The 24,155-nt window shown below is 43.9% G+C and overlaps 1 protein-coding gene across 7 annotated transcripts in view; it reads left to right on the top strand.

Annotated features, from left to right (window-relative positions):
- Positions 1-23,249, top strand: part of PSD4 (pleckstrin and Sec7 domain containing 4) — a 65,463-nt gene extending 42,214 nt beyond the window's left edge. For all 7 annotated transcript variants that reach the window (XM_083184660.1, XM_083184656.1, XM_083184662.1 and 4 more), the window contains 14 exons: positions 6,189-6,261; positions 8,720-9,182; positions 9,273-9,404; positions 11,626-11,706; positions 12,856-12,968; positions 13,079-13,137; positions 13,399-13,488; positions 15,387-15,430; positions 15,546-15,715; positions 17,016-17,086; positions 17,344-17,489; positions 19,932-20,076; positions 20,954-21,097; positions 21,244-23,249. In XM_083184660.1, the coding sequence (XP_083040786.1) occupies positions 6,189-6,261; positions 8,720-9,182; positions 9,273-9,404; positions 11,626-11,706; positions 12,856-12,968; positions 13,079-13,137; positions 13,399-13,488; positions 15,387-15,430; positions 15,546-15,715; positions 17,016-17,086; positions 17,344-17,489; positions 19,932-20,076; positions 20,954-21,097; positions 21,244-21,498 (1,986 nt within the window). In that variant the 3' untranslated portion in view covers positions 21,499-23,249. The remainder of the gene's footprint in view (positions 1-6,188; positions 6,262-8,719; positions 9,183-9,272; positions 9,405-11,625; positions 11,707-12,855; positions 12,969-13,078; positions 13,138-13,398; positions 13,489-15,386; positions 15,431-15,545; positions 15,716-17,015; positions 17,087-17,343; positions 17,490-19,931; positions 20,077-20,953; positions 21,098-21,243) is intronic.
- Positions 23,250-24,155: the final 906 nt, after the last annotated feature.

Here is a 24,155-nt window from a genome sequence, read left to right as displayed (position 1 = left end):
GTCAACCTACCCAATGTCGACATTCAGCCATGTCGACCTAATGCTTGTCGACCTAGTTGCTGCTATCCAATGATCCATACCCACGGGAAGGAAAGAGTTGGCTTCTGGTGTGTTCAAATATTCTCTGTAAATCCCTTTGGAATATGTGTACACTATATAAGAAACTGTTAATTAATTAATTAATTAATTAAGGGACGCTCTCTGCTCATCCCTGACCTTTGCATTGTTTGGACAGAGGGGAAAGTGTAACTTGTTTTGTTGTGTTGGTAATTCTAGTTTATAACGGACCTGATCTCTGAACTGTATAAATGAGACTCGTGACTAATCCCCAAGCAGAATAAATATATTGTCTCGTGGTTTTTCTGCACATCCTGTCATTTAGGGGTAGATGTATGAAGCGCTGATAATGGAGGAGAATAATTTGCATAACATAAGATTATACAGAGCAGCTGATTGGTTGCCATGGGCCACTTCTCCTCTGGCTCACTTCTCCCTTGTCACTGCTTCATCCATCTAGTGCCTAAGCTGCCCATCTAATCACACAGGGGCTGATGCTGGGATTTAGGGGGCGGTTCTATAATGATCGGATGTGGCCGAATTTGGTCTGCGTATGCGGGGGGGGGGGCAGGAACAGGGCTGGACCATGGGCATTTTATGGGTGTCCCCATGAAAGAAAACGATTGGGCGTTCCCATGGGCATGCAGCTGGGCGGATGCCTGCCGGGGCGGTTGGCACCTGCCCCGTTTTCAGAGATTTTGGGAGGAAAATCGGGACCCCATCCCGGCCCCCCCCCCGGAAGGGTGGGCAACCCTCCCGGATTCAGGGGGGACCCCCGCTGTCCCCCGGATCGTGGCATTAAAATGCCGCAATCCTCGGGTCTCAGAGGAGGGGGCGGAGCTAAAACGACACAATTGCGTAATTTTAGGCCCCCCCCCCCCCCCCCCACGGAGATCCGTGAATTCCCTGCTTTACCAGCATGGGCGGGGCTTAGTGATGTCACTCGTAAGCCCCGCCCCTGAGCGGCTGCTGAAACTCTCCTCTCCGGGCTTCTCCCGGAGAGGAGAATCTTAAAGTCGGCAACCCTGAATAAAAGTCAGTTCAGACTGACTTCTTTCCAAAGGCAGGAGAAATCATTCGATGGTCGGCGACCATCGAATGATTTCTCCTGCTAGTGACCGCATGCGGGGGGATGTGTTGGTCGCATGGTACTGAGGTGATGCAGGGGCGGGCACGCATTCGGCCGGGCCGGGGGACGGCGTTGCAGCGATTTTCGGTGCTTATCGAGCCAATGAGAATTGTGTGCATCCAAAATTGTATACCCAAAAATGAGCTTTACAATAATGCTAATACATGTAGCAATACGCGAGCTGTGTACAGTCCCACCAGCAGCCTATGGGGCTGGTTTATATCTGACCCACAAATGCGCAATCTTATACCCACAGTCTGTAAACCTTATGCATTTGCCATTAGGTTTGATAGAATGAAGCTGGGAAAAGCCTGTACTGTAGCTATAATACTCTGATTAATTCATATAATATATGCACAGGTAGGAGAGAGGACCTACACACATAGCCGCTGTTGGCACGCCAGGCTGAGTGAGGGTCTTGCTAGTTTGTTTGCCAAAAATGCGCATAGGACACAGAAGTAGTCGGTGCTGATAAATGTGTATAAGAGCTTTTTATATCTGTGTGCTATGGCGTCTCTGAATCCGTACAGGAAGTGCTACAATGTAGCAGTCACAGATTTTTTCCAATACAAGTTCTGTTCTGCCCCGTGTCATGCTGCTTTCCCACTGCCTACCCGGGTAAAGACCCGTTTTTTTTAAATGGGTCTTTACCCGGGTAAGAGCCACAAAGACCCTTTCCCACTGCAGCTTTTAAACGGTAATTTACCGTTTAAAAGCAGTAAATGTCCCATTCACACTTACCTGTGTAAACCACAAAGCAACACGTTTAAACTCTCTAGTAAACCTTGCCTGTCATTAAAAACATCACATGCACCAATCATGTTCTTAACCTTTATTATTATTTCTAAATACCGTTTTTAAAACCCTTTCCCATTGCCAAAAAAACGGCTCTTACACGGGTAAAACACTGCTTTTTACCCGGTTAACAAATACCGGTATTTGTTACCCGGGTAAAGCAACCTGGAGCTTTCCCACTGCAGCTCTAGCCGTTTAAAAAGGCTAAAAAAATGGCATTTTACCGTGTAAAGCCTGCAGTGGGAAAGGGGCATCAGACTCCATCACACACAGTATACAAGTGTCATTGGGTACATATGGATGACCCCTGAAGAGGGGATGCAGATGGGTCAGGTAAGTATACTTACCTAGCCCCTAACCCTCCCTTCTAGCAGCCTGACCTTAACCTTCCCTGCTACTGCCTAAGCCCTGCACCCCACCACCTAAACCTAACCCCCCCCACCCCCCTTCTGTGCATTGTAAGCTTGCAGCAGGGCTCTCCTACCTCCAAGTCTGTCTGTTACCCAGTTTGTTGTATCACTGTCTACAATTGTAAAGCGCAACGGAATCTGCTGCACTATATAAGAATCTGTACATAAATAAATAAAACTAAACCCACCTCCTGCAGCCTAACCCAAAACTCACCCTTCACGCAGCCTATCCGGGATACGGTCATTGTCTCTACAGCATGTTGGTCAACATGGCTTTAGGTCGACAGTCAAAAGGTCGACATGGGGTTTTTCACTGGTTTTTTTTAGGCGACATGTGCCAACAGGCGGTATTTCATGCCCTACTATCCACTAGGGCGTGGTGGGAGATTAAAATAGTGTGCCAAGTGCAGCATTGCGAGCGCAGCGAGTTTGCACTTCAAACTGTGTCCACTTTGTCGACATTCAGGTTAAAAAACAGTGAAAAACCCCATGTCGACCTAATGCTTGTTGCGACCTTATGACCTGTCAACCTAGAACCATGTAGACCTATCCCCATGTCGACCTAATGGTGTCGACCAACTTGCTGTAGACCAAATATCCCATTTCGCCTATCCCGTCCCGCACACTCGGACGCTGACTGCACCCCAGGTATCTTAGCAAAATAATAAGTATGGTAACTGTGTCCAGTGTCTATACTGACATTCTATATTGTACAAACCAGTGGCCAGGGCTGTGCACAGTCCATTCTGCCAAGGATAGTTATAATGTACAATTGTGTAAAATGGATTTACTTTTGTATTTGTATAATATAAATATAAGGGGATGACTGTATATAAAATAATCTGGGCATAAGCCATTACGGTGGCAGACACAGCTCCCTTGGACTAAGTTTGGGTATTCACTGGAGTAATGGGTATTCATTCCAACATCGGAACAAATGCCCTTGAGCCCAGATAGAGCTTACACACTGGGACAAGTAAATGAAGGACAGAATGATCATGTTCCGCCCTACATTAGCATAAATAAGGGTGCTAGCGATGTGCATCAAACCAAGCATCTGTCGCTAGTCCCTGCCGGAGCACTCCGTCGCCCGCACACACTGAGCAATGTAGACTATTTGTCATTACCAAAATGGCAAATCGGTCTGACATCGCTCCAGTGTATCCAGCTTCAGCCTTGGAGAGAAATGCAGTGTGCAGAGAAACTACCAGCCATTCTTCTACCTCATTCTCACTGCCGCAAGTTTTTGCCAGGACAAGCAGTAATTTCCTGTGTCCTGTCTCAGTGTGAGTGAAATTCCCAGGTGTAATGCCCCGGGAATTACACGCAGGTTTTTTATGGGTAATACACGGGTGTATTGCAGTGTGAAAAGGCTAGACCCGAGTTTTACTCACAAGATGCAAAAAAGCAATCTCCGTGCATTGCTCAAAGCTGCTTTTTCAACAGCCAACCAAAGCTGCTCTTAGATTGCACACACTTGATGGCAGGCAGACCAGGGGAAGCAGTGTGAATGGGGCAGACACGGGAATTCCCAGGTCTAAGGTGCAGTATGGATGGGGTCTGTAGAGCCAAAAACCTGGCAATGAGAACATGGTATTAGTTATCATTTTTCAAGTGCAGCCTGTAACATGGCAGTTAGGAGCTCATTGGCCTGTACTTTGGTGTCTAGGGGTATATGTACTAAGCGGAGGAGAGGAACTACCAACCTGTTCCTCTCATTTTTTCTAAGACTGCATGTGCCATGGCAGTTAGGAGCCAGTTGGTTGGTACTTTGTCAGCCTCCACTTTATTACTTTCCAAGGCTTAGTACATAAAGAAAGTGTGGGAGAGAAGTGGTTTCCGCATTATCTGCGCGGATACCACTTTATGTGAAAAATTGCAGTGATGCTCATTATCAGCGCTCATATCTACAATCTAGCACTCCAATATGCATGAGTAATGTATGAACGGTCCATAACACTGACCCTTTTCAACACCTGCAGCTATTGATTTCGATAGCTGTTTGTGGAGGTGCCCATACCGATACAGCACAGCAGGGATATTTGCTGTGGAGCCCTCTGCAAGGGGGGCTCCGGGCTGCAAGGGAGATCTTTCAATAATAGCATTCCCAGTGGAGCTGGTCAAGGGGGAGACATCAGCAGTAGGCTAGGATGATTTAACTGGGGTCGCAAGAGAGGGGGTCGCATTACGCGCATCCAAACAGAAGATCCCACAGAGTTCTGGAGCAATACTATGTACAGTACACGATCATGGCCTGCGCAATGGCTAAATATCATCTCTCTCTCTCGGGCAGCATGCACTGAAACCAAAATAATCTCATCTGCACGCATTATCTGCTCCCATTTATGATTGCAGGACCTTCTTTGGGCTGCACCCATTCTTTGGAATGCCCTCCCATGCACGATAAGCATTTCCTACATTCTCCAATCCTTCAAGCGTTCCCTGAAAACTCACCTCTTAATGCAAGTTTATCAGATTCCAGAACTGCCCACATTACCTTCATAAACCTTTCCCATACAATTACATCCTAAGGGGCATACAACTGGAGTGATTTTGTGCTATTTTCTAATCAATCTGACTAGGTTGCTTAGAAAGTAAGCACAGATCTCTCCATGTGTATGCCCAGAGAGATTAATTCTCTCGAGTCAGTGCATGCAGTCAAAATCTAGTCAAATTGATTAGCAAGTGACTGTAAAATCTCTGTGTGTGCAGAATGAGAGATACTGATCGCAATGTCTCATTCTGAACCACTACCCGGCTTTTTTTTGCTTAAGTAAAATTGCTTAGCAAAATCGCTTAGCACAAATCTCTGTGTGTGTATGTGCTCCCCATGGGAGATCTGGGCACAGGGAAATCGCCTACTCTAAATAGCTTAGCAAAATAGCTTAGCACACATCTCTATGGGGTTTATTCTAGTTCATTCTTTCTGACAAAATCCTTCTTAGATGGACAAAACCATGTGCACTGCAGGGGGGCAGATGTAACATGTGCAGAGAGAATTAGATTTGGGTGAGTTATTTTGTTTCTGTGCAGGGAAAATACTGACTGCATGATTTTACACTTCAATATAGATCTCACTTTGAAGAAAAACCCCACCCAAATCTAATTCTCTCTGCACATGTTACATCTGCCCCACCCGCAGTGCACATGGTTTTGTCCATCTAAGAAGGATTTTGTCAGAAAGAATGGACTAGAATAACCCCCCATGTGTGTATGCCCCTTTACTGTACAGCACAAACTTGCTCACTTATTTGCGCTCTTATTTTCCACCTGACCCCCTGGCTTACTATGCTGGGTCACCATATTTACAAAAAAAAAAAAAGACAGAATATTGACAGAAAACAAGCGCTACAATTGTTGCTTCCTTGGAGATTGAAATTTTGCACAGGGTTTCAGACAGATCCTCTTGATACGGTAGTATTCCAAGATGGCAAAACAATGGTAAACCGAACCAATGTGTAGAAAACTCTGCAACAATATAATAAACATAAAGTTATCAAGTGGTTTCTTTTTGGAAGGGAGTGAATCAGATGTTGCTTGATAAACCTCCACCACTAGGGGTCAGCAGCTTTAAATAATCACATCAAGGTTTCTGTTTAAGCCCACCAAGCATCGTTTGCAATCTGGTGGACCATTATGCAATAGCAGGGCCATTTGACTGTCTGTAACTACCCAGTTTGTTTTATCCCTATCATCTTATTGTGAAGCACAACGGAACCTGCTGTGTTGTATAAAAAACTGTTAATAAATAATGATTGTTTACTGTTGAAGTAATGTCCTCAATCCACCTCTTTCAGGCCTTCGCTTGTGCAGAAGATGCTTCGAGCAACGTGACTGCCTGCATCGTGTCTCCGGAAGTGCCTGATATCTGTAAGTGAGACTTTCCTTATTGAGGGTACAACACGGTGAGATATGCACTAGTTTTCTATTCGATTTTGCTTATAGAAGCAATATTGAATAGAAGTCGAATTGAAATCAAATTTCGATTACAAATTTAGCAGCATTCGATGCAGATTCGATCCCAATGTGCGTTCACATATCGTGGAAATCGAAAAGAAAAATAGTCTTGTCAGGCAAGACTATATAGTAGAAATCGAATCGAACGGCATATCAAATTGAATGCCAGATGTAACACTGTGATTCAATTTCTACTATATTGGGGTGTATTCAATGACTTTTGCGAGCTGTGACAGCAAGCAGGGTCAGTATTGGATGGCAAGTCTGCCAGCAGTTGGAAATGTGCCATATTGCGTGTATCATCCCTCTCACCACTGACACTTGCACCAGCCTGTGTTTTTCATACTTAAGTACTCTGAGTCAGAGAACGCAGCTGCTTGCACTGTGTTCTCATTCACTGCACTGTAAAACTAGATCTTCCAGAAAATGCCCATCGCAATTGCCTCATTTATCCTTCGGCATATAGAGCTGTGTTTGGGTGAAACTTTGCACAAACCAAAACAAAACTGACAGAGTTGAATACCCCCTTAGTAATAAAACAGCAACCAATGGTTTGCTTTTAAAAAGGACCATGGGTAGAGCAAATGCATAAAACAGAGAAACCACCGCTCTAATCAAGTACAGTCACTGTGGGGGAGATTTATCAAACCTTGTACAAGAGTAGAAATTACTCGTAGCAACTGTGCATTTATCTGTAGACTGTGTTGTTTGCAATATGCAACCAAAATATAGTGCTATGGATTGTTTAAGGAGGGCCCCAAACTGGTATCTTGTCTAGGGCCCAATGAGGTCTAAATCTGCCTCTGCTAAGAGGCACATACTGTGTAGGTGGAATTGCTGCTTCTTTACAGTAGAAGTAGCTGGACAGCCTGCCCTGACCTTGTAGTTACCTCAGAAATATAATCGCACAGTAATTGCAGGCGCTGAGCATTATCTTCCTGGAAATGTGCTTCCTCTTAGATTCATCGGCCATTGCTCATAGTGAGGAATGATATGGGTGTGTCCTGCTGTACGCGTTCTGGGCTGCATTCCTGTCACTCATTGTAGGAACAGTTATTGGTGCTCTTAAAAGATATTTTTTTTAAAGCCTGGAAATGTTTTGTGTATGATTCATCTGCATGTGCTCTTTATGGCTGGAAGGCCGACACACGCCTTAGGTTGACAATGACTAGGTCGACATGCGTTTTTCACTCTTTTTTTGTCTGGAATGTTGACATGGTCGACACAGTGCACCGTGGGTATTAGCATGGCGAGTGCAGGGAGCCACGCTTCACGCACGGTGCCTCAATACGCTCGGCACATTATTCTGTTCTGCCTCCACGCCCTAGTGGATGGTAGGGCGTGAAATACCACCTGTCAGCACATGTCAACATTTTGATGGTCAACCTATCCATTGTCAACCTAATGCTTGTGTCGATTTTCCAACCCTGTCAACCTTAGACACCGACCTGTTTCATGTATCGACCTTCTGTGGTCGATCCAATGCATGTCAAAATTCTATGTGTCGACCTAACAACCGTATACCGTTTGGGGGAATATTCTTGTATTATAAATAAACAGCACACAAGCATTTCTTAGAATAGGGCCTGATTCAGGAATGGTTTGTGTATAAACCCAATAGCGGAAGGACTGCACGCCGTGCCCCCTAATCCGCAGCCTGATTGACAGGCTGTGGCCATTTGGGGTCAGGGAGACTCTTTTCTGACAATATAATAGTGATTTCCTCATAATTGTATATAAATTGTAAAATTAAATTACTATTAACTATAGAGCGATTGTATAAATATATCACATTGCTGTATCTGCCACTCCGGAGCAATTCTAGTGTTCATTCTAGCACCCGCTATATCTGTAAACCCATGCAGTTCATCTTCCCTGCCTGGGGTGTCGCTGTCTGCTGTAGAGGTTCTAGCACAGTGTGGTCTGTATATCAGCACTGATATGCAAACCAGACCTGTGCTAGAAACACCACAGCAGACAGCGACACCCCAGGCAGGGAAGATGAACTGCATGGGTTTTCAAATATAGCGGGTGCTAGAATGAACACTAAATTCTGTTATTCCTGTAATTCCAGGGGCCAGATGCACCAAGCTTCAAAGTGATAAAGTGGCGAGTGATAAACAACCAGCCTACCAGCTCCTTACTGTCACTGTAAACCCATACTAACATGACAGTTAGGGGCTGCATGGTTGGTTGTTTATCACTCTCCACTGTATCAATGTTTGGTGCTCGGTGAATCTGGGCCCAGGTCGGAGCAGAGTTGTTGGCCCGCGGAGGGTCCTGGACTGTAGAGGGAATGACATGAGTAGGCCTCTTGTGTAGATCGTGTTACAGTTAAATGGTAATGTGAGGTTTCTGTCTCTCTTTATAGCTCCGTGCCAGGAGGCAGCTGTGGAAGATGAAGGGTTACTGTTTTCAGAACCTCATTTATGGACATTGTTACTAGCAGATGAGGAATCTGAGCACAAACTCCCACTTTCCCCGACTTCCAAAGACGATTCATACTCTTCCCAAATACAGGAGCAGCCAGGTGACGGAAGCCTACTCCTATTATGCCATGACCAAGACCTACATCTTGGGCTTTGCTCTGCCCATGATGAAGGAACACATCTGTTCTGCCAGGGTTGCCAAGGCAAAGAACATGTGGCCAGACGGTTCCCATCGGAGGACGGGACTGAGGAATTGCATATGAGATCACTTGGGGATTCCTGGGAGATAATCACAGATGAGTCTGAGAGCAGAACAGAAGAGCTGCCTATGAGGTCACAGCAGAGCATCCCGGAAATTGTCATAGACCAGAGTGATGACGTGTCCACGGATTTTGAGACTTCTGGGTGAGATAAATGACACCAGGGTGACCATGTACGTATACTCGCTGACCATTGCAAAATGTAACGCTATGGAAATCTATATTCACTCCACAGCTCAGAAGAGGTGACCTACGTGGACACTGTGGCCATCACTCAGGATGCCGAAGCAGCTCGCTGTCTGGCAGTGAAACTGTTCCATCTGGATGGCTTTAAAAGGTCGCAGGTTGCGGCATATCTTCAGAAAAAGTAAGTATTGCGCAACTGAGACACGACCGAGCTACGTGAAGCTTATGTATTACTTGGGTTTTGCATCAGCTCTTATCGCTGTAAGGAGTTTCCTGATATCCTGGTCTCGCTTTAATTAATCATTATGGCGCTTTGTTCCTTACATCACTGAACTGTACTGCTAGAACATTTAGGTAATCTGCATGTTGGCCTAGAGCCCTAGACTTTCCCACTCCACACTTACCAGCACATGGACGGACTGGAATTTCTGAGCTGAAATACTCTGTGTTCCTGTTAACATTCTAATGCTCTGATTAGCTACACATTGGGCCTGATTCAGATCTGTTTGCTAGCGAACAGGTCAGCTCCACCTGCCTCCCCTCTGAATGCTGGCATGCGAGAACCCTTCCCTACGCATGCGACCGGAGCGGAGAGAAAACATTCAATCATTTTCCTCCCATCTGGAAATAAGTCCGTCTAAACTGACTTTTATTTCCACTGCTGATCGCCGAAGACGTGGGGGGCCCTGATGCCATGTGACGTCAGGGGGAACTCCCAGTGTTTTCGTGGGGTGCCCATAAAACACTGGGAGTTCCCCTGATGTTGCCCCCTGCCCTTGTGAATGCCTCGGCGTGTGTGATACTCGCTGAATGCGTTCACACAGGGGTCTGCATATGTGTGCTTGCGCAGGCCCCCACCATCGAAAACGGGGCCAAAATCTGACCCATTGTTCTAACGCTGCTCCATTCATCTCATTCTTACCTGCAACTGCATTAGGCACTCTTTAATAGAAAATTATCCAAACACTGCGTAGCTGAATCCTTCCAGGAGTCAGTAATAGAATATCACTAACGGGTAGATTTATTAAGCTTGGTGAAGTGATAAAGTGTCTAGTTTTTATCACCGGCCAATCAGCTCCTACCTGTCATTCTTCAAACCAAGCCTATTAACTTCACAGTTATATTAGCTCCTAGCTAATTGGCTGGTGATAAAAACCAGACAGTTTATCACTTCACCAAGCTTAATAAATCTGCCCTATAATACACTGATAAAATAACTAATAAGACTGTTTCCTGCATTGCAAAACCATGTTCAGTGCATGTAGTGTATTCTCAACAAATAGGCTCTTACACCATGGTCAGGGTACAAATAGGTATGTGGTCAGATGTTCACAGCTGGAAATTGCTACATACTGAGTGGAAATGAGTGGGACTTCCTGTGTAGTGAACATAAACCATTATGTTTGCATGGTGGCAAAAAGTTTTTTTCTCCTGAGGCTATTTTTTCTTTTTTTAATCAGAATTTCTGTAACTTGCGTTCACTCACTGATGTTGACTTGTCACCTGTTGTACAGCGAACTGCAATGAAGGCTGGGCGCTATAGGGAAGATGTACCAAACATTGGAGAGAGAGAGAGATAAAATAGAGTAGTTGCCCCAAGCAACCAGTGAGTTTATAACCGTTTCACAGACTAGATAAATGGGACATACTGGAAGGTCAACAGGGGTCTAGGTCGACAGGTGCGTTAGGTCGACATGTGGTTTTTGAGCCAACATGTGCCGACAGGCGGTATTTCATGCCCTACCATCCACTAGGGCAGGGGTGGGGAACCTCAGGCCCAGGGGCCGTATGCGGCCCCCGTAGCCAGTCGGAGTGTCCTGCCCGGCGGCTTTGCCGGGAGTCAAGTACAGGGGAATTCCCGCGAGAGGTCGGTAGTTCTCACGAGATTTCTCTTGGTCTCCGGCTGCTGTTGACTGTCAGTCCTATTCAGCGGCAGCCGCAGGAGTGTGGGGCGGCTGCAGCAGGGGAATTTGTAAGATACATTTTTACATATGCCCCCCTAAGGATTTTATACCCCATGCAAACGGCCCCTGGCACAAAAAAGGTTCTCCACCCCTGCACTAGGGCGTGGTGGGTGAATAACATAGTGTGTCGAGCGCAGCGAGGGGACGTGGTGCCCTTAAAACTGTGTCCATGTCGACTGTGTCAACATTCGGGTAAAAAAAACCATGTCTACCTTTTGACTGTCGACCTAACGCATGTATCAACTTTGTCCAATGTCGACCTAAGGACTGTCGACCAACATTTGGTCCACCCAATGATCCCAACCCTATAAATGACAGAAGCTGATTGGCTGCATTGGGCAACTGATAAGTTTATCTATTTCCTAGACTTGATAAGTGTGTGTGTGTGTCATTGTTACTGTGGTCCAGCTGTTGACTTGTGTGTCTGTTTTCTTTCAGTAATGATTTCAGCGCCATGGTGGCAGAGGAGTACCTGACTCTCTTTGACTTCACAGGGAAGAACTTGGATGTGGCGCTCAGGTAAGCAAGCAAGAACAGTATTCATAGTCCATGCACTGAGCGAATGTTTCATGTAACCAAACAGGGCCTTATTCAGAGGTGGAAGCGATGCCGATGTTTGTACAGCTGAGCTATTCTTCGCTACTGTACATTCGCAAAAAGTCCTGAATAAATCTAGGATGTAGGAGTTCCTCTGAGTACATGATTCTGTACGTTGTTATGTATTGGAACTCTGGGGCTTTAAGGGGGTGCCAAGGCAAAACTATGGGCACTTGTACATGGTCACTGAGAGGTGGCCTGAAGTGGATGCAATAAAGCCAGTCACATGGGCTTGTCAGTGCAAGCAGCTGCGTGCTCTGACTCAGAGTACTTAAGTATGAAAAACACAGGCTGGTGCAAGTGTCAGTAGTGAGAGGGATGACACACGCAATATGTCGCATTTCCAACTGCTGGCAGACTTGCCATCCATGGCCAGTGAAAGTGAGCGTTATGGGGCTTGTATGTGCTGTCTCATGTAAGAACACAAGGGGAAAGGCTTAACTTGAATTTTCACCACAGCTGTGAATCTGGAAAATAATTGCAATAGCAAATATTCACCTCTAGTGCTGGCCCAAAGTGATGGGCTGTCTCGGTCCTTTATTCTTTTCTAATTCTGAAATATCTTAATATGACAGTATTTCCATGATCATTTGTGAGATCAAATACAAACCAGTGGCATTTACTGTTTTTATTTTCTTCACCAGTCATAATTGGGAGGACTATATTCTTTCCTAGGTTTCCGCTACGTTCTGGAATCGGTCTCCTTCCCCCTTATTTGCTGTTATAGTTTATTTGCATACTATAGCCACTGGCACTTAGCAGAGGATATCTTAATGGGAAATTGAAATTACATGGCCAGCTACTTTGGGAATTAAACTGGTGCTCATGAGGAAGTAGCGTATTATTAATTCTATTATAATTAATACTAATTACTGGAGACACTATGGCACTTCATGACTGATATTTATGGCACCTTAGTTCTATGTGAATACATATGCTGTATATTCATATTGGTTCACCCTACACATTGGCTCCCTCCACCGTGTCTAGACAGCAGGTGATCTTTAAGCCCTGTAGACCACTGTTGCTTGAGGCTTTCTAGGTGTAATGCAGCAATCTGCAATGTTTCAGGTCTCTGTTACAAGAGCTGGTGCTGACGGGGGAAACTCAGGAACGAGAGCGGGTCCTGTTCCATTTCTCCAAGCGTTTCCACAGCTGCAACCCCAAGGACTTCAGATCTGCCGGTGAGCGATTGTTCTCTATCTATTGGTCATGCCTGATGTGCCGTTTTATTACGTTATTTGTTAGCCTGCATAGGAGTAGAACTCAAACCAGAATATTGTGCCTGTTTCAGATGCCGTTCACACTCTGACCTGCGCCCTCATGCTGCTTAATTCAGACCTACACGGACAGGTAACCTATCGCGTGTCTTTGTTGTATTCTTCTTGTAGTATGATGGTAATGGCCCTCTATCCCACCTGTAAGGGTACCACTACACCATGCACACCCATATGGAAAACCCTGCACACAACTATGCCCCTAAAGTGACTTTCTGTTACTAATTTACGCCCTGCTACTACTCCTTACAACTGAGAATTGTCTCCTATGTTTCCTGTATTCTTATTTTCTGTTTTGTTGTTTTTTATTTTTTTTATTTGCACCTTCCTCCTGCAGAATATAGGAAAGAGCATGACCGCACAGGAGTTCATTAATAACCTTGATGGTATGAATGACGGTGACAATTTTCCCCGTGAGCTTCTGAAGGTACATTACTATTTTATGTAGTTCTGTGTTTCCAATGTTTGATGTGTTAGTACATTGGGCAGGACAGTAGTAGAAGAAATGGGAGTCATTCACTAAGGATTACATGTTTGCGGCGCTTTGAAAAATAGGAGAGCGATGGCTTGTGCCTCATTGCCAAATAGGATGCAATAGGAAGAGCGATGCCGACCCTGCGTGGTACAGAATGCATTTACCGCATCGCAACATGTACCTCATACACTATCAGGAGGTGGGAAGAGCAATGCTGTTCCTGCACAGTATGGACTGTATCTACTGCATTGTACACTATCAGGAGGTGGGAAGAGCAATGCTGTTCCTGCACAGTGTGGACTGTATGTACTGCATTGTACACTATCAGGATGTGGGGAGAGCAATGCTGTTCCTGCACAGTATGGACTGTATCTAATGCATTGTACACTATCAGGAGGTGGGGAGAGTGAGGCTGTTCCTGCACAGTGTGGACTGTATGTACTGCATTGTACACTATCAGGAGGTGGGGAGAGCGATGCTGTTCCTGCACAGTGTGGACTGTATGTACTGCATTGTATGCAGTACATAATCAGGAGGTGGGAAGAGCAATGCTGTTCCTGCACAGTATGGACTGTATGTACTGCATTGAGGTGGGGAGAGTGATGCTGTTCCTGCACAGTATGGACTGTATGTACTGCATTGTACAGTAGGCAGGCTCATGACCATCACCTCTCCTGTACCCTGCATGCAGCCAAGATTGTGCCCACACTGCCCCTTCACCTGAACAAGCTCTGTCATGTTTAGACACCATTAGACTCTCCCCGACCTTGCAAAGCTTCAAAAGAGACTGAAATCCCACTTGTTCATCAAAGTGTACCCTTCCCCATAACCTATTTCTGAGGCCACTCTCCCAACTTGCCACCTCATGTCTTGCCCATCTTTGCCCTGCTCAATGCCTACCTTGCCTGCACCTCATGCCACCTGTCTGTCTCCCCCTTTTGTCTAAATTGTAAGATCTTTGGAGCAGGGCCCTCTTCCCTCCTCTTCTCTTGCACTTCAATTCCAGAATTTTCTTTTGCGGCACACCTAGGCCTAACGTTTTATTGACACAATTAGAAATAAATATTAGAGACCAGATTTGCTTCTGTTTATCCCCATATTTTATGATTTGAAGCCAGCAGCATTGGTTTTGCCTATTAGATTGACCATAAATAATTTGAATTGGTCCTGGACCACCAACAGGCACCCCAGGGTCCCACGGAGCACAGTTTGGGAACCACTGGTGTAGAGTATTTAGTTGTTATGCAAGAGGCCACACTTCCATCTATTCTCTGAAGAATTATTTCATTTTTGTTTTAAACCAGCTTTGATTTGACAGATTGAATCCAGAGAAATAGATTTCTGTGTTCACTTTGCCCAATGAAAGAAACATTTAAAGAAAATACTGAAACAAGGACCAAATCATAGAAGCATCCCTAATTTCCCACTTACACCACTTATTTAAAATGTAGGGGATGTTAAACTGAACTGCATTTTATCAAAAACAAGACTTTTTCTATAATGGCTCTTTCTGTAATATTTACAGAGGTTGTGACACTTGAGGCACATAGTAACCTCCTAGAACCTCTCAGCCTTGCTGGAAACCTTGGGGTACTTGTAGTTTGTGGAGGAATACACTGATAGGGGAGTGTGCATGGACTCAGCCATGTGTTGGACAAGCATTGCAGACATAGTTGTAGTTTACAATGACGGCCACCGATAGTGGAGTGTAGACATGTATAGTGAAGTGTAATGGAAGCACTGTGTAGGTACACCAGAAATGTGTGTTGTGCGTGTTCTATTGTATTGCTTGTATCTGATCAATTGTATTGTTGTATGGCCCTATACCATTTCATTTTCCTCTTTTGTAGGGATTGTACCAGGCGATCCGTATGGAGAAGCTGGAGTGGGCTGTGTAAGTAGTTTTAGGACATTATTGTCTACTTCCTGCCCTATTATTCTGGAAACTCACCTTCGAAGCCCAGTTCCTTTTACCACTCCCAGTGATCATGTTGTGTTCTCCACATCAGGAGTGAGGAGCAGATGACACATGTCCTGGGATCAAGGCCAGAAAGTCTTCTCTCCGTTCGGAAGAAAAGTTCCCCCTTCTTGGATGTTCCCGCTCCTGACCCGCAGGCTCCAATTTACAAGCGAGGAACGCTTTGTCGCAAAGTACATGCATACATCGATGGCAAGAAAAGTGAGTGTGTATGTATGTATGTATGTATGTATGTATGTATGCGCGTGCAGCATACCAGGAATACATAGAGATGAATTGCGGAGGGGATACCCTTTCACACTACTTCGGACTCAGGAAATTCCTGGGTTGGCTCCTTTTAAGACATAATATGGTTTTTCTAGGTTTTAAGGCAGTGTCATCATAAGGGGCCAGTTTTTAGGCACACAATAATGAGTTCATGCAAAGGTGGAGATGGCCCTAAATGGACTGAGTCTGCTTTACATTCCATGTATCATATACCAATAAAAATACCATATCAGTTTTTCATTTTTTAAATCACTTTTCATTTGAAAACTGAAAGTTTTTTTGTTCTAGTAGTAAAACATGCGTGACAGTCTTTAACATACATCTTGTAAACAAGACTCTTCACTGGCACCCTCTGGCACTGGCGCTCTTCCCTGCACTGTGTTCCTCTCATGTGTGGCATCAGTCCCTCTTCAACTACCACTGATGATATCAGCAGGTATCATGTGGCACTTCCTTGCCAATTAAAAACGTTTTCAAGCAGCCAGAGAGCAAATTCCCAGGTCAATTCATTCACACTAATCCCAGGACACCAACCCCGGAAGAAAGACCAGGAAAGAACCCAGGTCAATTGCAGGGCCGGGGACCCGGGAACAGAGTCTCTGGTTAGCAAATTTCAGACAAAAACAAAATCTCTGCTCCCAGAATTTTGCAGTATGTCTGAAAGGGGTATCATTGAAACCAATGAAGTCCCATAAACAGTGCAGGGAAAAAAAAAACTTGTTGCGGAAAATGCCTTACTGTCAAAGGAAGTCCGTGATGGCATAAAGTAGGTCTGTATCTAATGGATCCTTATCCTGTACCCTCTAGACCAGAGACATTCAGTGAATCATTCATTAGCCATATTGCTGCAAATAATCCCAAATTAACAACAATGTGTTGGATTATTTATTGAATAATTCTTGCGTCTGAGATCTCATCCACAGATGTGAAGCATGTGAATACAAATCATAGTGTCAGGGCTTGTACGTACCTTATGATAAGCCGTTCAGCTGCTGACTGTGGTCTCACTGCTCCGAGAAAGTCCCCAGCTTCACCTATAGGTAGTGTTTCTTCAGAAGAGTTCTGAAAGGATGATGCGTTTCATTGCTGCTGAGCAATTTCATCAGAGGCTTAACGGCCTTCACCAGAGCAGAGTTTACTTATGAACTCTAGATTTTCTTAAACAAACCATATATGTACTAAATCTTCATACTGCTTCCTATTCTCTGCTAACCTTTCCTCTTTATTACCAAAGCTCCATGGGGAAAGCGAGGCTGGAAGGCGTTCCATACTGTGCTGAAGGGAATGCTGCTCTTCTTCCTAAAGGTATGACCACTTCCATAGAACAAAGATCTATCACTCTGGGGAATATTAGGACTGTAGTGTACACTTCTCACAGACACATTATAACCTATTATACAATACAGTTATACATTATCTGGCACGGAACAGCCCTTTCCCTTATTGATCACATTTATGATTATGACGCTAAGATTGTTACCATGTTCAATGAATATAAAAACATACATTTCTGTTGCATGTGCAAGACTCTGAACTGACCTGTTTTGCACACACTGTTGCAGGATGAGTACAGGTCTGACTTCCAGTCCCCGGAGGAAGTGATCAGTGTACACCATGCTCTAGCTGAGAAGGCAAGAGAATACACCAAGAGACCCCACGTCTTCCGGCTGCAGACTGCTGATTGGCGCGTCTTCCTTTTTCAAGCTCAGTGAGTAACCATTTATACAGCGGTTCTCAAACTGTGGGTCCCGACCACCTCAGCATGGGGTCACGACTCTATGTTGATGACCATCAGATTAATGTGTCTGTGGAGGGGGGTCAGGGGATAACTCATCAAGTAAACACCCTCTGCTTCCCTCTTCCATCCCCCTTTCCCCCTTTTACACCCCCTCATTACCCACTGCCTCCCTATAACAATAGCGTTCACTTCACTGACCACACATGTGTGGCGGACATTCTGTGGTAACTTGCTGGGGTCCTGTAATTTTATTGTCTGACGGGGTCCCCGAGCAAAATAGTTTGAGAACCCCTGCATTTATATATCTCTAGTATTGTAATATAATAGAATATATATATATATATATATATATATATATATATATATATATATATATATATATGTAACTTGGCAAAAAGGCGTCACTCGGAGGCTTGATAGAAATTCAAAATGCTTTATTGCGTTGTAACAACGCAATAAAGCATTTTGAATTTCTATCAAGCCTCCGAGTGACGCCTTTTTGCCAAGTTACCTGCATTTGGTCCAACACACCTGGGAAGGCACCGGAGCAAGCTGTGTTTTTACATATCGGTGGAGTGCCGGACTCATCTCTCTGTCTATATGTACATATATATATATATATATAATTAGTTTTTGTAGTTCCGCACTCCCAGCCAACAATGAGAAAAACAGGGGTGCTCCTTTAAGGTGACACAGTGTGTCCCAATTTATAGCAGGGTTGGATACTCCAATAAGGGCACTCACCAAAATTATGAAGAATTTATTCAAGGTACATTACCAATCAGACAATTGTAGGTCTACGTTTCGGCCACCAGGTGGCCTTTATCAAGACAGGTCAGCATTGACGTCCTCACAGCACAAGAGTCATGATACGTATCCTGACTCTTGTGCTGTGCGGACGTCAATGCTGACCTGTCTTGATAAAGGCCACCTGGTGGCCGAAACGTAGACCTACACTTGTCTGATTGGTAATGTACCTTGAATAAATTCTTCATAATTTTGGTGAGTGCCCTTTATTTGAGTATCCAACCCTGATATATATATATATATATATCTCTATTTGTCCAGGTTTGGCCTGTGGTGTAATGATGCAACTAATGTAATGATGAGTCGTAATCAAGTCCAAATCTAGCCATTTATTTTGTTGCTTACAGCGAGTGCTTTTTGTCTGCACATCTTTGTGAACATATACAAAATATAGTGTCCTAAGCATTTCTGCTGCTTCCGTGTACAGTAGCTTCTAAATAGGCATTTGTGGGCAGCACCACTGCAGACATAACCAAGAGAACTGATTCAGGGGTGTGCGGTGGGCATGTAACATGTAGAATTATTTGCCATTCTGGGTCATGCATCTGCATTGTGGATGCCAAATCCAGTAGCATAGCTTGCGCCTGTCATGGGGTAGGTGTAAACATACTTCTCAACATTCTGTCCCCAGAAGGACTTCTCTGCCGGTACCTGTACCCAACAGTGTAGAGATGAGTTTTTAGAGAAAGCTTCAAGGTTTGATTGTTGGAGGAGAATCTGAGGTTAGGTTGAGCAGCAGCGGCAGAGAAGGGCGTAAGCGGTAGTAACCAAAAATATAAAAGGTTTGTGGGTCAGTGTCAAAGTGTACAAACAGCGAAAGAAACAAGAATTCCTACAAGGGGCACTCTGGACTGACATATGTGAATTTATTCAACATATGTTCCATATTTTGTGTTTCCAGTGTCCCAAGAAAATTTTAAAACTTAACTTTTATTTATTCTATTGTTAAAAACTGCGAAATATTAAAATAAAGTGAAAAAAAGTGTATTAAGGTGATCAAAAATATTAAAATAGAGCTGTCCGTCTGGGTCATAGAATTAATAGGGTGACTGATTGAAACATATATAAGACTGTGCGGATTAAATTCTCTCGCTCTCCAGTGTCAAAGTGTGATAGACTTAATCTTGTGACCAGAGCTTTCCGAAGGGAGGAGTTGGTGAGGGCTTGTGTGTGAGGTAAATAGGTTTTAATTGAATTATGAAGCAAATGAGGAGTGTAGGAATTTGCGGAGTGGTGCAGCAACAGAAGATGAACAGTCTGGCCATGGAACTTTAGATGGATTGTTGATGGGGAAGGCTAGATAGAAAGATGTTGCAGTAGTTAATGTAGGACAAAATCGGTAAGGGTTTTGGTAATGTTCTGATGGAGAGCATGTAGGAGGGTTTTGCTAATGTTCTAAGAAATAGAACATCACCATAACCATTATCCATTCTATCTCTCGGGATATTACCATAATATAAAGTATGCCAGATTAATGCCTGCCATTCTCATCTTGGTGGTCACTCTAGGGTATATAAGAAATGTGTACAATGAAAAAGGACAGGGTGCGATACATGGTACAGGGTGTAAAAACTAAAATATCCCTGTCCTTTTTATTTTCCTTAGGACATCTGAGGAAATGAACTCATGGATTTCCCGAATTAACTTGGTAACTGCCATGTTTTCGTCACCACCATTCCCCGCTGCTGTGGGCTCTCAGAAGCGGTTTTACAGGCCGATCCTCCCCACTGCTCAGTGCAAGCTGGACCTGGTATGTGTTCTGTATAAAAACAATTGTTCTACTTTACGGCTTTCTTTGTGTACAGCCCACTTCTTTCACAGAATCTAAGTAGTGGTGCTGAGGAAAAACTCTCGCTAATTCCAGGTAAATAATGGTGTTCAGAAACCTTGGAGACCTAAAATTCCTTATACAGCATCCTGGTCATTAGTAGTCATCACATCCCCCCCAAAAAGTGCTTCAGTGAGTGTTTTAATATGCCAAAAAAATGGCTGCCCCCACTCTATATACAGGGTCCCCGTTTAGTCTTAATTACCTGGGCGATTGAACTATGTTGGTTCGTCAATATGTTTGAATGGCTACCAACATACAGTATACTCACATACTTTTTAACCCTTTAAGTGCCAACGCTGCTGTGAGCGTTACTCAAAATATCTGCTAAAAATGCCACCATCGCTCCTGGCAACTATTCTTTTAGTATAAATAAATACAAATACAGCCAAGTTAATTAATTGAAGCTTAGTTACATATTGCACCCAAAGAAAGAACAGTCGCTGTGAGTGGCGCTGGAATTTTTAACGGCTATTTTGAGAATCTCTTACAGCAACGTCGGCACTCAAATTTTTTTATTTTTCATCATAAATGTACTTTTTTTTTTTTCTTGGCTAAGCAAAAGCTTTATCACTTTGGTACTGGAGAAAACAGACATGTGACAGGAGACGAATCCTGCTGATTCTACTCTTGTCACATGTACATATCTAAAAATGAACTACCTGCTTTGCTGCAGCCACAAGAGCCATTTATTTTTTTACTGCGTGTGTTTTGCCCTATTTTCCACGTGGCAAATGGATATTGAGCACAATAGATTTGCCTTGTACTGTTATTATAATGTTACCTGGTGTCCACTTAGGAGGAGCAGCTTCAGTCCCACGAGTGTTTGATGGACAGTTTTACAGATGACCTGACGGAGCATCAGCGAAACCTTCCAGACTCAAAAAGCAAAACACGAGATTGGGAGGAGTATCACATGCGGGAGGAGTATTTACGCTATGAGGTGAGGAGCGGCCTTTGTATATGTCCAGTGGCCTTTCTTCGGGGTCAGCTGAGAAGTAACATTTGTTGGCACCAGACAGTTTGTCCTAATGCAGAGTTCAGGTTGTCTAAGTTTTTTTTTTTTTCTTTTTTTTTTTTACTCCCCAGAAATTGAGGTACGAAACCTATGTGAAAATTCTCGCCTTACGGATGGAGAGCGGCTGTGAGGACCTTCAAACCTTTGAGTGTCATCTAACAGAATCTGATGGTGGGCTGGAAGATGGTGGTGGATTAAAGAGGTCATACTCAAGCCCTTCGCTCAACCCTGACATTTTTCCTGTAGCAGTGAAGGTCAAACGCAACATCTCTGAACGCCGCACTTACCGCAGGATTATCCCCAAACGCAATAAAAACCTGGTGTGACCAGACCACCTTATTACCCAGCACAAGTTGAGCACTTTTTACGGTACTTCACCATGTGCCTTTTTTCTGCGAGGAAGTTTGTGGAACCCTTTCAAAGGATGTTCTGCAAGTGTCCGTCCATATATAAAAGGAATTCTAAATTCCTTTCAGACCTAATTAGAACCCTATGGGATTCTAAATCATTGAGCAAGGAACAATGTTCCCTAGTAAATTAGAGAATAGATCTTCTTAGATGAGTATTATAACTTTATTCTTACTATTACCTTTTAGGTATGTAAGATTGTTTATTTAAAAACTCCTTTATTGGTTCCTAGAACCCGGTTACTTCTTATTCTCAGGCTGCAGTTTTCATTTTTTCCACTAGCTGGCACTGGTGTACCATCAAGCATAAGAGCTGGCGTAGAGTTTTGGTAATTTTGCTGTGGAATTTTCACCTGCAAATGAAGAATGTCAAGGACCAAGCTATGTTTTCAGGTTTATGTCTCAGTCCTTTCCCAAAGAGAAAGTAAAGTACTAGAGCACAGACTACATAGATTATTATCCAGGACCTCTGATGTCCATTTATAAGTTTGTAGACTACAGACTGTTGACCATGGTATGAATGTTAGTAATGTTCTACTGCTCACCCTCCAGAATGACAGGGACATTTATAGGATAATGTGTACAGGAGTGATGGCAAGAAGTGAAGACGGGCATAGACACCGGGTGCAGTGACACTCCGAAGGGACGCTGTGTAATGAGAGCCCAGTCTTGTGTGTGGGGGTTGGGGCAGTGCCAGTCACTTATAACCCAGGTTAGTTCATAAACATTGCTGAGGCTGGATGGGTGAGGCAATGTACCTTGCCCCCCCTATGTGAATGGGTAAAGTGAACATGCTGGCTAAGATGTATATTTGGTACTATTTCTATGGAACGATAACTATTTTTTATATGTAATTTATGTTTACAAACTTGCTTCCTTCTTATGTCTTCAGTATAACGTGTCAGATGCTGCTAAAGACCAGTGTGTTTACTTGCTTATGGTTTGGCAAGCTGTTTCTCGTTTGCGGTCACAGAAGGCTGACATGCTTAGCAGTCATGCTGAGACTTCTAGTTCCACAGCAACTGGTGAATTACAGCTTGCTTAAGCCTGATCCAAGTCATGCCCAATGATATTCTTATTGGGGCATTCATAGTATAAACTGACTCTTTAGGAGCTGAACATCTCACGTTTATGTTTTTGTCAGTCATTGAGAACTTAGTATTTTGTATTTTAAATTTTTTTGGCCTATACTGTGAGAAACCGTGCACGGTCTGTAGAGCATTACCAAGCTGGGGGTCGATGCACCGCTAGGCCTAAATATTATGTTAAAGTACCATATGCTGTATTTTGTGTTGCAAGAGTTTTTATCCTGGATTTGTTTCATTCCATATACATGGTTATTATCTCCAGCTTCCATGTCCGCACAGTTAGCTTGGGCTGGTTACTGTCCTGAATCTGTGTACAGCGAGGTCTCTTTGGCCTCACTACTTGTAATGTGGCAACAAGCAGCCATGTCTGACTCGTTCCAGCTCTCGCAGACAAGCAATCCAAGGATGTATATTGGGGGATTCTTCTTGTGCTGGAGAAGAAGTCAATTAATGTCTGACCCTGCTCCGGAATGATGGTCTACAGCCGTCTGGTACTATATGGAGGTTGTAATATCTGCAGTGGGTCATGGCCTTATTGCTACTTGTATTTTGCACTGGAAAAAACAATAAAACCTTTTTAAAGTGTTACAATGTGTCATTGTGTGGTGAATCCAGGGCATCAGTCATATGGCAAATGTTTGTGAATGAAGGCGATGCAATTCTAGGTACTAGTGAACGTGCACAGTCAGTACGGTTATATCCACCAGCAGGGAGAAGGGGGATTGGTGATCTATGGAGAGCAAGAGGGACCCACTTTAACACATTTTTTTGCTCCCCCACAGTAGGGATGTATGTCCTTTTACTAATGAGTCATGACCCCAAAATGTTACTATATTCCACTGTCTAGACCTGTCCTGTCGCCAGTGTGTGTGTGTGTGTGTGTGTGTGTGTGTGTGTGTGTATGTATACACACACACAACAATAGTGAATCGGCGCTATTGTTGGGGCCCATAAATTGGGTATTTCAGCTTTTAGCAGAGATGTAGTTTTCTCAGGATTTGAGACATCAAGCAAAAAGTCTTATCCAAAGAGTTTTATTAAAAAGTTCTTAGATGTGAACTTGCACCTGTCAACGCATTCTTCAATCATTTTTCACAAGAAGAAGAGAGATGTTTATAAGTGGCCGCATTCTAGGATGATGACAAATGTGTATATATAGTGCCGCTTAGTGCTCAAGAAGGTATATGAAATAAAATAATGGGCTAGAACCAGCTGTCTCTGAGTTTGAAGCAGGTATGATACCTGCTCCAGACTCAGACAGTTGGTTCTAGAGGTCAAGGTACCCATTCCATTTTTTCTGTCCTGAGGCCAGACCATAGGACTTCTCTAATGGCTGCTTTGCAGGGCGCTCAGTGAGCAATAGGAGAGTCATAGATAATGGTGAAAGTTTGGTTGATCACTGGAGACTATTCCTACCTATAGGAGGGTCAATAAGATGATGGCACAGAATCTGTTATGAAGTGGACAGATGTCCATGATTAACGAGAT

The sequence above is a fragment of the Crinia signifera genome, chromosome 4 (assembly GCF_055691185.1).
Source record: "Crinia signifera chromosome 4, ASM5569118v1, whole genome shotgun sequence".
NCBI classification, from domain to species: Eukaryota; Metazoa; Chordata; class Amphibia; order Anura; family Myobatrachidae; genus Crinia; species Crinia signifera.
The sequence above is the reverse complement of the archived record's forward strand: the minus strand, read 5'-3'. Positions and strand labels throughout refer to the sequence as shown.